The sequence below is a fragment of the Ambystoma mexicanum genome, chromosome 9 (genome assembly GCF_040938575.1).
Source record: "Ambystoma mexicanum isolate Mex_15411 chromosome 9, UKY_AmexF1_1, whole genome shotgun sequence".
Taxonomy (NCBI): Eukaryota; Metazoa; Chordata; class Amphibia; order Caudata; family Ambystomatidae; genus Ambystoma; species Ambystoma mexicanum.
In genome coordinates this window covers 989,656,994-989,672,172 of record NC_090931.1, presented here as the reverse complement: position 1 = coordinate 989,672,172, position 15,179 = coordinate 989,656,994, and the positions used below count along the sequence as shown (strand labels likewise).

The following is a 15,179-nucleotide window of genomic DNA, read 5'->3' as shown; positions in this document are numbered from 1 at the left end:
CCGGATGATCTGGTCAACTATTGCCCCATCATGCATCTACCCTTCCATGGCTAAGTAATCATGCATACCGTTGCCATCCAGTTCCATGAAAGGACTACTCAGAACAATCTCCTACAGGGCAACAAATACAGTTCACAACCTAAATGTATCACAGAGTCTGGCACCATTCAAGTAATTGACCATGCTCTACAAATCTTGGACAGAGATCTACTGTGTATTTGTTCTACTCAACCTCTCTTCTGCCTTCGATAACGTTGGACATGAAATCATCCTCAACATCCTTGCCACGTGCATGGACTTCAACAGGATATAAAGGAAATTTGGTGTGAACTGAAATGAAGGAACTGTACTTGTTGAAAGATAACCAAACCATCTGGAAAGTATTACCAAGAACTGTGTTGTAGAAAAGCTGAAAGACTTGAACACTTGGGGAAGGGAACCCCTTTTCATTGACAACTACCTTGAACTTTGGGGAAGGGAAATCCTTTACAAACCAAGAGCTGGAAGAAGCTGTGAACCTTTATTTGAACATTTCTCATTTTGGCGCTGACATCCCTAGACATTGTATTCACATATATGTGAGGGCAAGCAAAGGTTTTGGACACAACAGACTTTTACTTTTACTTTGCACTTGCTGACACAGACTACCCTTAGTTTATTTAGGTAGGGAAATTGCACCTTAAGATGGGGCAAGTTAGGCCTTTTTAAAACCCTTTTTCTGTTAATAAAATGTCCTAACCCAAACTTTAATCCCGTTGTCTGTGTCTACTGCATGATGCCTTCATAGCCCTCATATCACAATTAACTGGCGGGAAATAACGGGGACTACATTTTGGAAGTTAATAAGGTTTCTTTTCACAATCCTCCCAAGCTTCCAAGTGTTTACAAAATTATTTGGTCTTCTACGGAGGTAGTGTAGCTGATGCATGGAAGTGGAGCCCAAGGCCGCTACCGTGTAAAATACATGATTTTATTCTATGCATACTTGCCAGTTTTGTTTTGTGAACAAAAGTCCCTAATGATTTTGCTGCTACCATCTGATGCAAAAGTATACGTACATTTGAAAGCTAATGGATTGCACCATCGTAGCACATTATTTCCAGTAAGTCCAACAAAGGTTTCTAAACCTGGATACTTTTTCGACGATTGGCATTACAAAAGATGTCAACAGGCTTACATAGTAATAGCATAAATGCTAAATATGGAAGCATACTTTGTGATTTCACGCAGTTTTTGTCACACATATTTCATTTCCATCACATCAGAGCCTCTCACTGTCAACCACACATTTAATACCACACTGGGAAAGGCCAACACAATTTGCATGTGTAACCTACAATTACCAAAACTTTACAAAATACAGAACACGTGTTCCCACCGGAAGTGTGAGATCTATGTGCTCCAACAGACTAGATCATGACATTGTGAGGAGCCAGGAATGAGACGTGGACACAAAGGACTCCTGATTTTTGTTTAAAAACATTTATTAAATCAAAAGGGGATTGGAAAATGCCTCAGTAACCCTAATCTAGGAGGTATTGCCCTGCCTCAACCAAAACCTAGGGGTCTGTCCTTTGCCAGATGTCCAAAGCAAAAATATGCCTATTGTCCAAAATTCTATCCTGTACCTCATGTCTAAAACTAACTCTAAGGTGCAAAGGATATCGTCTTTGGTTTTCAAAGTGCACACATGCTCAAATCCAACACAAAGGAATACATCCAAGCAAAAAGTTCCAAGTGGGCAATGTTCACAGTTCCAGGGAATGGCACTCTTTTACCAATACAAAGATTTCAAACAAACAATAACCACATTTCTTGTAACCCAAGAGGATAACTCCCTCTTCGTGGTGTGTTCACAGTTCTCGGGGAAATGGCCCCCTTCCCCAGGTTTCTCTTCACATTCAAGACAGTTAAAAATCCCAAGTGCTTGTGTCCTCGTTGGGATTCTCTTTTTACTTTATTGCAATTTGGGTGCGGGTCCCAGACTCGCAGGTCACCTGGTTGTTCACGGTTCCCAGAGAAATGGCTCCTTTCCCCAGGTTTCTCTTTACCTTCAAGAAACTGTAAAGATCCTGATGTGGTCGGATTGTCCTGATACTATATCTCCAAGCAATCACCCACCCCTACGAGGCCCCAGATCCTTCACCATGGCTTAGCATGAGGCATCTTGCTACACCCGGCTCTTCTGGCATGCCCACACCTCGTCTTGGCTCAGCAGGCCACGACCTAATGCTGCCCTCAGGACCCATGAGACACCAGCTCCCCGTACCTTTCCATAGCTGTGTACAAATACCACCTCATAAGGAGTATTCCAGTGTTTACGTCAAAGGTGTGTTCTGATCTTGTGACACAATGTACCATGCATATAACTGCCAGGATTCTTCACAAATGTCTGTTTCCTAGTATTACCAAATGTCTACAAACATCATGAAAACTTTGCCATGCTATATAAGATGAGCTCTGACAGAACACCGGGAGAGCTCTCCGTCTGATACCTGTCACTTGTCATCCTGTATTACTGTATTCTGCTGTTTCTCATTCTCTAATAATAACTTGGTTTACCTCTCAGCTGTGTCCTGACTCTTTATTGCTACATCAATCCGAAGGGCATGTGTCTTCCTTGGGATTCCTTTCTACTGTATTACAATTTGTGTGCAGGTTCCAGACTTGCAGGTCACCTGGTATACTCAATGTAACAGAATGTTTGGGTCCGACCACTCAAAAATGCACTATGACCACTTAAACAGAATGTGACAGCAGGCTACGTGGCCAATTCCACGGGGTCCACCCATAAAGGCCCCAAAAAAAGGGCAATTTATCATTTACCTATTAGTATTCATATCTAATTTCTGGTTCTAGATTAGGTCGAATATACCATTTATCAAACAATGTATTGGTTATTTTAGGTTCTACTGGCAAGACACAGTTGCATTTTCTTCTGGGGATTGACCCTTTACTACTGGGAACTCGCACAGACAAAAAAATCCTGAAGTTATCTATACATAATCACTGCGCCATATCAATGGTAAGCTTATAGACAAAATTAAACAGGTTATATCAACCCAATTGTGGACATTACTTTAAGAGAGAATGACATATTTATGCGTCTATAAAAACACTTTTTTATGTGCCCAGGACTGACAGAATCACCTATCCAGTAAAAGGGTGAGTTTGGTGTACGAATTCACGTAGTGCACACTTTTGGGATACAGGTCACAACACGGTAAGCATACAGGAGGCTCAACTGAGAAATATCTTATCACTAGAGAAGTTAATAAGATATCCATTTGACTACAGATGATAACATCCCAATGAACACTATATTTCTCTGCACAACGGGCTACGCATGTTTCACGAGTGACTCACATTTGAACCCAATCAACAGAGGGAACTCTTTTATGGGCCATGAGACAATGTGGTATATCGCATCCCCTTTCCCCTAAGGTATTTTGGCACAGATAAGTGTGTGAGACATTGGAACAACTATGATTTACTTCTCTTTGTATTTTTTCGTTTCTGCATAACCCTCCATATGGGACATGACATTGGATATGTAACCTTTTGCTTTATTTTTTGCCACTGTGAATTGTGCATTTTACTTCGGTAACAATACTGGTAACACATGTATATATACATTCTGTATCAGCCTTGAGAACGACTTAGGTCAAAACATGTGTCGACTGACTCCATGAAAAATGAAACGATTACCAGATGAAGATTTGTTAAAGACTTTATTCAGTCACTTTCATACAAAAACTTACCTTGAGAATTAACTATTAATAAGGCTTTGCCCAACTAGCCTGTACCAATTTATCACCTGTTTCACCTGGTATACTCCCCTGTCAGGCTCTTTTCCACATTTACAATAATTCAAACTCTCAAGGGAATGGATCTTCCTCGAGGTTTTCCTCTTACTGTAACCTTTTACACACACTGGAAATTGCCTGGTATACTCTCCTGCCAGGACTTGTATGCAGTTAATTTTCGTTTTATCCATAATATGATATTTGTACAATGTTGGATTATCGAACCTGGTTTGATAAAGTTTGTTTCAATATTCACTTCTTACTTCACACATTTGTTTTCCAAGACCATTCGCATTTACTTTGCTTTCTCTACTGCAGTATGGGTTCAGTGACCAGTTCATAGCATGGTTCACAAAGATGTTAATCTCTTCACAGCCTTCACTTTGCATCTCTTGCATTACTTTCATAAAATGGCACACCCTTTCAGGCAGCCCGGTAATCCGTCTGTCTTCAATAGGTTTAGCAGGTGCTTTAAGTGTCCCTTGTTGTTCTCCACTTCTATTCCTTAAAATTGTCTGGCTCGGCATGAACCCTCTTAGCCATTGCACCTTCGCTGTATCCTTCTTTACTGTACTCTATTTGCACTGTCTCGCATTCTCGGGCGTGGGTTTTCTGCATTCCGGCTTCTCTTTTCACCGCCTGGATTTGTCTCCACCCCTCTTCCTATGGCGTGCTTTTTCTCAGCGTTCTGACCAGTGTCGACACAAGTCGGGGCACCACTCTGCCTCTGCAGCTCTCTCTCCTGTCTGGCAGCTGTTGCAGATTTTAATTACCTGGCATGATTGAACAACTTCCAAAGACTAGACCGTTGGTTTACCGGTCTTTAGTCATCTTCATTGCTCTGTCCCTCTTTCTCATCTCAGTTGTTACCATGCTGTTCCTTGCATGATGTTGAATAAGCTGATGATCGAGCTAATTGGGAGTGATCATCACTACTCTTTGCTTCTTCCTCGTCTTAGTTGTTGATACACTGTTCCTTGTGTGATATTGAGCATGAGGAATGGAGGGAACATCCATAAAAGAGAATGGGGTATGTGACCTTCTCTAAAGATGTCCTGTCATCACTCTGAAGGTCACCTCCCTCATATAGGGATATGATCTGGGAGCGCCTGCCGCCCCCTGGGCACATAGGGAGAAGATACCTCCGGAAAAGGAGTGATGACATCATCAGAGTCATCACAACATATACACTCCAACAATTCATTAGCAATTATGGTCTACTTGATTCCTGAATTCCAGGTTTATACAGCCCTAACAAGCAACCAGAGGGGTTTCTCAAGAACCTGTATCACATGTTTACTTTTGGATGATGTCTGACAGTTCACCAGTGTGAGAGTCAGCAACAGTCTGTTTGGTGATCTGAAGGCTTTTGTATGTTATAGATAAAATAGTTTGTTCTGTGCTTCTTCCAGATTGTGAAAAGTTCTTTCATAATCGTCAGAGTGATCCTGGAAAAAAGACTGGGAGAGATATCACTTAATTGAGGTGGAACTCTGTCACTGCCTCATGGAGGAAGCCAGGCTAAGTGCACAGCATCACCTTCTCCTTGAAGAACAGAATGATATTTTCAGTTTAAAGCCTGCAGCTCCCATTTACTGATTAATATGAGAGCCACCAAGAATGCTGCCTTCTACAAAACCAGTATTACAACCATCAAAGCTATAGGTTTGATGGGTTTGTGTGTAAGATTAACTAGGACTATATTAAGATATCACTGAGGCCTTGCCTGTTTCCAAGTTCGGTATGACCTATTGGGCTCAATGAAATACCTATTTATGCCTATTTATGACCAAGTTCTGAAGGGAAAATGTAGACCCCCCATGAATTGATATATGGGCCAATGGTGAAAAGTATGTAGACCATCAATCTGGTTTTATTCCAGGTGAGACCCGTCTCGAAACAAAGTTCAAAGTGTCATTCAATAATAGTAGAACTAGGAGGCAGGGGTGGCCGTGGCCAAAGATGTTGAGGGTGTCATTGAACACCTGTAGGGTTGCCGCCTCCATGCAGAATCCGGAATGGTAGGTTTGAAGGAGATTGTTGGTGTTGATGTGTTGCTGCAGTTGCGTGGCTACCGCTTTCTCAATGATCTTACCTACGAAGGGTTGATGGGTGATGGGGCGATAGTTACCCATGTTGTTGGGATCCAGAGTGTGTTTCTTTAGTAGAGAGAGGGTTTTTCTTGTCTTTAGGGTCGATAGGAAGGTGAATTAGAGAGTTGTTGATGATCTCCAGGTAGGGAAGGAGAGCTTCTGCGGGGAGTGTCTTGAGGATGGATGCTGGGAGGATGTCACCAGTATATGATGTGGCTTTGAGGGGGTCATGTGTTTATACCAGGTCCTCTGTAGACAGCGTCTTGAATATTGTCCAGGGTGTGGATATTTTGCGAGGAGGCACTTGAGGTGGGTCTGTGGATTCAGAGCTGATGTCTTTGTGATGTGGAATCTTGCAGATTTTTTCGATGCGGAAGTTGTTGATGGTAGTGGATCGATGGAGTGTGGCATTGCTGCACTGGGAAGCAGGTTGATGCAGTGCTTGACCGCTTTGAAGAGGGCTCTGCTTTTGTTGTCAGCTTCTGCTATGGTGTTCTAATAATAGGAGTCCTTGGCTGTGTTGATTAGTTCTCAGTGGGTGGCTCTGAGTTCCTTGAGGAGCGTTAGGTCGGATGTGGTCCTGAAGCGGTGCCAGGTTTTCTCTTGTTTCCTGATGGCTCTTTTGCTGATGTTGAATTCTTGTGTGTACCAGGCTGCTGATGGTTTCAGTTTGCAAGTGTGTTGCTTCAGAGGCACGTGATGGTCGATGGAGGCTGAGAGAGTGACGTTGAGTGCTTCCAGTAGATATTCACTGTTCAGTTCACTGTTTCATGAGGGCTTCCACTGGGAAGTTTGTAAAGGACCTGAAGGTTTGTCTGATGGATTTCTGCTGGGAGTGCTTGCCTTTGGTGGTGTGCAGGATGTTGAAATGCACGGCCAGGTGGTCAGACCAGTCAAGAAGGAGAGGAGAGCTGTAGTGGAGGTAAGGCAATGCAGTGATGATGAGGTTGAGGATGTTACCTTTCTCGTGCGTTGGCCCTTTTGTGTGCTGTGTGAGGCTGAGTGTGTCGAGAAGGCAGAGGAAAGCTTTCTCCATTGGTTTGGTGGCCTTGTTGCCTGGGAGGTTGAAGTCGCCGATGGAGAGGATGTTGGCATGCGTGACAGACATGGTGGTGACCAGGTCAGTGAAGTCTCTGATGAAGGCAGTGTTGGATTTGGGTGGTTTGTAGATGAGATAGAAGGTGACACTGTCTGTCAGGAAGAACGGTAAGTGGCAGGAGAGGACTTTGAAGGAGCCAATGTTGTTGATGTCAAGTCTGCTGCAGGGCCATGAGGCCTCCACCTGTTTGCTTTGCTGGTCTCTCAATTGGATGATGTAGCCAAAAGGGACAAGGATGTCTAGGATGTGGGTGGAGGTGGGTGTCAGCCAGGTCTCGGTGACGAAGATGGCATCTAGAGGGCTTGTAGTGATGAGGTTGGCATTGGCAAGCATCAGCTTCTGTGTTGTGGATGGTGAGGGGGTGCTGATGAGCTTGAGCTTGAGGCTGATGTGGGCGAGGTTGCTGCATTATGGATTCAATGCATTAGAGGAGGGGTGATGTCGTTGACATTATCTGGTGAGGATGGGGATGGCCAGGGTCGGACTGGGACAAGAAATAGGCCTGGTCACCCAAAAAAAAGTGGCCCACCCCTCGCCTCAAAAAAGTGAGCCACCCCTCGCCTAACGACCCTTGACCTCTGATTACATCACCAGAAGTGATGTAATTTGACCCCACCCCAAAGTGACATCCCAGGAAGTGATGAAACATGACCTTTCACCCCTTGATAAAACAGGAAGCGTCATCAAATAGTATTGTTCCTAAGTACACTAAATTACTGTGAATCCAAGCAGACGTCCAAGGCCAAATGATAATATGTTATTGTATAGCACTTACGCTTCAGCTCTTTTTTATAGAACAAATATGCATACAATATCACCCGACCTGTGTTGGTAGTAATCCCAAAACTGGCCCAGGCATGGCCAGAAACCGGCCCCCACACCCCAGGGATGATTTCGGCCCAGCCACGGGCTGGAAGGCCAAGGGGCCAATCCGACCCTGGGGATGGCCTGTGGGGACAGAGGGAGAAAACACATGTGGGTGTGTGCTTACCGGTTGTCTGAGCAGGGTTCCGGGTCATGGGTCTGAACAGGTCCAATCAGGAATTGCTCTTTTCTTTGTCTGCCCTGCTTTTTGGGTACCTGGCGAGTGACGAGTGAGCAGAAAGGATGAACCAAGGGTAAGAAGGTGTGTGGGGTTTAGGCCACTTGACCTAGAACCACTTGCACCTGCTCGGCAACTGCAAAGGCAAAGAGGCTGAAGGGCTGCTTAAGTAGTGAAAAAGGGCAACTAAACAGGAAGGCAATTTGGGGAGAAGATAGGCAAGGCAGCTCCTCCTCGAATACCTAAGTTTGGCCGTAGGAGTTTTTTAGTGACAGTCATAGAATTGGGCTTACTGCATGATCTTTTGGCCTCATGGATTATGTCTGGTTGGATCAGGAACCTGGTCCTTGGTGGCCTACACTGGCTCAATGCATTCAAGGTTTTGGACTCATGGGTGCTGGAGCCACAACTGATGGACCAAGACACTCCATCACTTCCAGTATCCCCCCCATGAAAGGCTCTGATGATGATGTGTTCTCATCCTCGCAGAGGCTGTCAATGTTGTCTGGATTTCCCAGCTAAGGATAAGGTGCTTCTCCTGCTAAAAGGTTGTGTGTCAAATCCAAATAATTTGCCCTTTCTCCTCAAGGGGGAGCCCCCCCCCCTTTGGGACTAGGGAGGTGTGCCCACTGTGTAACACCATCCCTAGGGGACAGGGCAAGTGGGATCTCACTCAGGGTTACCGTCTCTGGGGAGAAGGAATGCCTAAAGAAGGATAACATCCCACCTTTCCTTCCCCATAAGCCTGACATGTTCATTGGTTACATGGGGAATGAGCAAAGTAATTATGTGTAGGACCCCTTTAATGTGTAAAACTCGGTTTCTGACCTGCAGTTGTCGTTAGCAGCTTGTGGAAGACAGCACTAATCAAGTTTCTTCTTCTGTTCCACAGAGGAATTTAACGACCGACAAACAAGCAGTAGAAGGGAGAACATCCACTGTAGAGCAAGTAAACAGATTCCAGTGACGGCACAGAGAAATCAGTAGCTTTGATAAAGGTGGAACCTTGAGCCAGAGAGGGGCCACTGAGGCTTTAAACGCCAACACCACAGAAGGCGAAACATACCAGCATCCTGGGACACAGACACTCACAGCAGGATGTGATCACTTGGAGCAATGCCAACTAAGGTGCCAAAGAAACCTGTAGCCCATTAGGGACTAACCGAGAGCATACCCCAGGATGTGGTGAATAAAACCGAACAAGTAAATGAGCCAGAGAAGCCAGTAACCCACGAAGGGACAACCGAGAGCATAACCTGGGATGGGTGAACAAACCAGAACAAACTAAGGGGCAGGAGACGCCTGTAGTCCTCAAGGGACATACCATAAACATACCGCAGGATGGGGGTGAACAAAACTGATCAAGCAGAAGGGACAAAGAAGCCCATAACACGTGAGGGGCCTACTGAGAGCATACCCCAGGACGGGCAAACAAAAGAGAGCAAACAAAGGTGCAAAGAAATCCAGTAGTTCATGAGTGCCCTACCGAGAGCAAACAAAGGGGAAAAAGAAGCCCATAGTCCACAAGGGGCCTACTGAACATACCCTAGGATGGGGTGAATGAAAGAGAGCAAACACAGGACCAAGAAAAGGCCATAGACCATCAGGGGCCTGCCACAAGTATACATCAGTAGGGTGTAAATGAACCAGAACAACCAACCGGGCCAGAGCCACCCAGAGCCCACCAGGGGCACAGAAAAGCAGCAAACCGCTAGGAGGTAAAGAGACCATAATTCAGAGCAAGGAAGCCACGTGCAAGGAAGCCAGGTCTACATGAGGATATCAACTGTGGGAGCCTAGGAGGGCCCCGGAATGAACACTCTTGGACTTGGGGGAACCAGGAATAGTGATGCAAATCTGTATATACCTGGTGAAAGAACAACATCCTATGGTTGGCTTACAACATTATTTTGGGCACAACAGGAACTTTAAGATAACTTTTTTCTTTAGAGAACTTTCTTTTTTATTTTGAGACTTCAGAGTCTCACCAACCTCTGAGGTGAAGGTCAGAAACCAGCCACAACTACTTCCCGGGGGGAAGTAACACTGAACTACGAGCATCTTAGGACCCTTCTTTTTATCTTCTTTTCTATAAAATAGAATAGTGTTAGGTTAGCCTAGGTTTGGGATGGAGGGCTGACTTTAGTTTGTGTGCCATCCTGACAAGCACCTTTTTTGTTATGGTGTAGCATAGAGAAATCATCTTAGAAGTAGGGATTACAACATGTTTTTTCTTTACTTAATAAAGCATTGTTGAACTATGCATCTGTGTCCGCCTCCTCTATCTGACCTACCACAGTCCACAGTACCCACAGGGGTTTATGGCAGAACCTGAGGAGTCACCTTTGAGGGGTACAACTAGAATAGGCAACAGCGTGACTGGAATAGTCTGTGGGATCATATCCATCACAATATCCTGAAAGAACGCCTTCATATTTGAGATGGCGATAATTTGCATAAACCCAGCCGCAAAGGAGGCTAACCTCTCTGGCCTAAAATTGCACTGCCTTATGGAGGTTATGTGCCCTCAAACCAAGGAGGATGTTGGTGGTGTCTATGCATGTTTGGGGACCCAATAAACCATCAGTGTTAACACCACCAGGTAGAACCCCATCTGCAGGACACTGATGTTGACCACTGAACCAATGCAGTCTGACTCACCCTGTCCAGTATGGGAAAGAACCATCAAAGCTGCGGGCACCTGTCAAAGAATGTAGGTGCATAGTTGAAGAGAGGAGCTGAAGGCAAGTGCTCCTTACCAGACTGTGTGGAGAAAGGGACTGGCAATTGGGATCTGCAGAGTATGTGAGAGGGGCGGATTGGTACACAGGCATTCCTTCAAATGCATTCTTAGCACACTTTCTATGATCTGCTGTTCAGAGTGCCCCTGTCCCATCCCTGTTGGGATGACATCCCAAAGTTATGGAGGAAAGGGGATGGGATGCAGGAGCAATATCAGTTACCATATGTAGGTTACTCTCCAGAGGTTTGTAAAAACTCAGAGCGGATTACTCAGTGTAATTGTGAAGTGCTTTCACATGGCAATAGATTGCACTGGCTTTCATTTCAGAATGACAGAAATGGCATTTACACACTGTCAAGAGGAGCAAGGAACAGAACAATTGTTCACAAAATAAATGAGGAAAAACCAGTTTTACAGAACAGATTTGCTTGGCAAAGTTGAGTATCAGTGTCAACAAAATGAGGATTTCTTAATCATAAGGGCTTATCCTTAAAGATATAGTATCTGAGATAAGGGTAGGAAACCTCCTGTTGAAGGAAAATCCTCCCACCTCTCTCCCTTTTGTGGAGTATGGTTATTCCTAGTGAAGCCCAAAGCCTCATGTTTTCCACCAATGAGTTCTAGGTACAAGGCAGGGTGATAGAAACTCCTACAAAACCTATGTGCTAAATAACTAGACAGGGAGGCTCCTATAAAGGAGAACTGGTAGGACTGGAGGCTCAATTTAAATCCAGTCTATTCTCCGAGGCCCTAATATCCTGAGTCCAATGGTGCAACTAGAATAGGCAACAGCGTGACTGGAGTAGGCTGTGGGATCATGTCCTTCACAATATCCTTATGTATTGAGCTTGTGATTAGGTGTAGAGATTTGTCTCTACGCCTAATCACAAGCTCCCCAAGTGTATGCACCCAAGAAAGATTCAGATCAATCACAGGATTAGGGTATTTTTAATTGTCACAGTATCCTCATCATCTTTACTTTGTCTTGGCCATGGCTACTGACATCTAGTAGTTGCTCAAAATGATCTAGCCTCGAAACTCCTAATGGGACAAGCCCTGTATCATTATGTCTTTTACCCAAAGGGTTGTCTGAATGCTTTACTAAGGAAATAACTGTAGCTTTCCCTCAAAAGGGGTCCTCTCTGTAGGATGTCTACCCCTTACCTGAATGCTTGTATGTAAGATTCTCTTCCCAACCACCTAGTTATTTGTTATTTGCTAGGCTGCAGTAATTAGGGCCACCCAGCCGAACGTTTCCCTAAGGATGCTAAAGTCTTTAGTTGGGCTGGTGGATTTGTAGCTACCATCACTGCCAGGCTTTTCTCCAGCTTCTCCATCCAAGGAAGGGCTCCTGCTAGCCTTTTGGCCCAGGCTCCCAGCAGGTTCTCTATTCTAGACTTCCCATAAGTCATGTTGTTTTACATGGTGTGGCTCACTTGACTTTGCCACTTCCTGTTCTGGCCCTGACTTACTATGTAGCTTACTTGGCTTAGCCACTTTAGGGTCTGTCTTTCTAGAACTTCTCCTTCTCTTCTCTCTACAATATAACTCGCACTCTGGAAAACAGTCCTAACACCCTCAAAGTCAGAGGGCTTCTGCTTATTTTTGTAGTTAGGCGCTAGTAGTAATTATCCCAATGACTGCACTCCTTGGTGGGTCTGTTTTCCCATCAGTTACACTATTCATGATTGGACTTTGCCTAATCGTTTCTCTTCCTCTCCAGGTGTCCACTCCTTAAGACCTCTTAACATCATGTTTTGTGCTTCCTAATAATTGCTTTGGGCCCTTGGTGCTGACCAACTTTCTTACAAGGCTTCTTTGAGATGTAAGGGTCCATCATCTGTGCTGGAAATGGAACAAGCACATTTGCTTATTCGCGAGCAGACTGCAGATTGAGTATGAGTGTTCATACTAGTTATTTTTCTTTGCTGCCATGTGGATTTCATTGGGTTGCATTTGGCATCCATCCGGGGGCTTGAACACGGAGGTGCGCTGACTGCCAAGTCTCGCTCCGGTAGTGGATCCGTGGTCGAGCCACAATGCTGCCTGTAATCGCGCACGGTTAACTTACCCATGGAGATGGTGCTCTGAGGTTGTTATGCCACATGTTCTGGCACAACTAAACATATTCCCCACTTCCCATAAAGGACATGTGTTTCTGGAGTGGGCACAATCTTTTCATGCACACAGGTGTCGAGATGCCTGAGAGTCGAGAGTACAAGCTCTGGGGGATCCACCATGGTCCACCTCCAGGAGTTGCATCTTAGTTTGTGGCATCCCCTGACCCTCAGACCTCCCAACACTCCTCACGTCACAATACGCAGGATTGTTGCTTAAATTAAAAGAATATTTTCATTGAGCATTTATGCAAATCAAAAATATGCAGCAAAAGCAAATATGTCCTAGTGCACAAATGCTTTTCTGAAATACATACTTACAATGTTCCCCTGAAATGGTGCTTTGCCATATTACAATGAACCAGTGAGAAGTTTAGGCATAGATAGTGCGTGCTCAAAACTGACCATGTTAACATGTCAAGTAACATCAGGATCAACACATAAATTGTGTTCTAATATTGCACTCTTGGCCAAAGAGATCCAATTTCATAACTCTGCATTAGTAGGTGATAGCCATGGATGTTCTCTGCAACCTTGTAAACAAAATCATATAAGAAAACATTACCTTCTGTGTCACAGATAAGTAACACACACTGTGATCTAGGACTAAATAGGGACCAGGCAGATCTTACGTGTAGAATGTCTAAATTAATGTCACGGCATGGCATACAATCTGAGCACTGTGCTCACTTTGGAATGATGCAATATATTGTGCAAGAGCATAAGTGAAGTCTGGTGAGACACATTCACCATCGCTTTCATGGTTTTGTACAACTAATGTTATCGTATCTTTCACAAAGAAGGAGGCAAAGCAAGGGAGGCTGGTTGCCTAGCAAGATTACAAATTGACCTGATGGGATTTCTATAAAAATGTTGATATCTGTGGGTATTGAATATGCAGGGTTCGAAATTGCCTGGAGCTGGGAGCTATTTATCGACTTTTGACTCCTGTGGCAAGTGGTGCCATATAACGCTAGCTGTGTGATATTAACTGCGTATGTTTGAGAATGTATATAAAGGATAATAAAGAACACACCTAAGGGACATATAGAGCATTTGGATAAAATAAAATGGACACAAAGTTAGAGTTTACATCTTGCGCAAAGTCCGTTTTGCTGTGCACTACCTACTAGCTCCCGGTTCTCCAGAGGTAGCTCCTGCCTAACTGGTTATGCCTGATACCAGGAGCTGTGTTTTGCTCCTGGTCAACAAATCCCAATTTCGATCCCTGAAAATGTACATATTGTATGCTTTGGAAAGATATGGAAGGATATGTACGTTGTGAACATCTTCGGTTTGTTGACATTTCTTAGGTTGAACCTTGCCTACAAAATAATTCAATTTGTTGCTAGCACTAGTGCCCACGTGCCCAGTGCCCATGATCAATCTTTTCCAAAAAAAACTCATAAAGCAAAACATACCGTAGTGGAAAGATGTGATAAGGCTTTAATGTGAAGGAGTTCTTCATATATAATTTCTAGATCATCTACAGTTCTCTGGCCCGGCCTACAGAAAAGAAGTGAAGACAAAAAGGTGAGACAAAAAAACAGTTGTTTGATGGAACTGAAGCTGAGTAGGACAAAGGAGATCACCAAGGCTATTGATTTGACAGGAAAAGGTAGAAGTGGGGTCCAACATGCATACTGATGACAGCAGTGAATTTCAAAAGTCCAAAGGTCCCTCAGGAAAGAGAAGAATTTTATATTCTTAGATATTGGTTCTACAGTCAAGCAGAACTAGCTAGCACATTAATATTTCTGTGTCAAATCTCTTATGAAAGCTATCAATTTATGATCCTAATGTATAGTGGCAGAACATGTGGTCAGATTTTGTGATCTGCGAAACCCTGAAATCACTATCTAGCCCATTAACACTGTGAATGATATATTCCAGTTGCTCACTATTGAAGGCAAACAACAGATGCATGTAAGCACCTATTGAACTATAGTTCTGTAGTTTTGTGACATGAAATATTAGATATCACAGTAAAGCATGACATGAAATCTGTTTGTGCTCATACATTGAACATTCAGAGATTCCAGGCACCATAACCATTCGTAGACAAACCAATAGCACAATGATGATAGTTTCAAGCGTATAGGATGGATGCTGTCACTGCCGAAACAAAAATGAACAATATCATATTTATATTAAATCAGGGATGAATGGTGTTAATAAAAAAATGTATTGACTATTGCCCAAGGCCCCCATAATAGAAGAAATGTACATATATAAACAATTTGATTATCCTGCCCCAAAGAGAACCCAATGGTGCTGGA

The 15,179-nt window shown here is 44.0% G+C and overlaps 1 protein-coding gene across 3 annotated transcripts in view; it reads right to left on the bottom strand.

The window, feature by feature from the left end:
- Positions 1–15,179, bottom strand: part of RAPGEF4 (Rap guanine nucleotide exchange factor 4) — a 1,521,174-nt gene that overhangs the window by 563,981 nt on the left and 942,014 nt on the right. For all 3 annotated transcript variants that reach the window (XM_069616226.1, XM_069616227.1, XM_069616228.1), the window contains one exon: positions 14,322–14,406. In XM_069616226.1, coding sequence (XP_069472327.1) covers positions 14,322–14,406 — 85 coding nt within the window. The remainder of the gene's footprint in view (positions 1–14,321; positions 14,407–15,179) is intronic.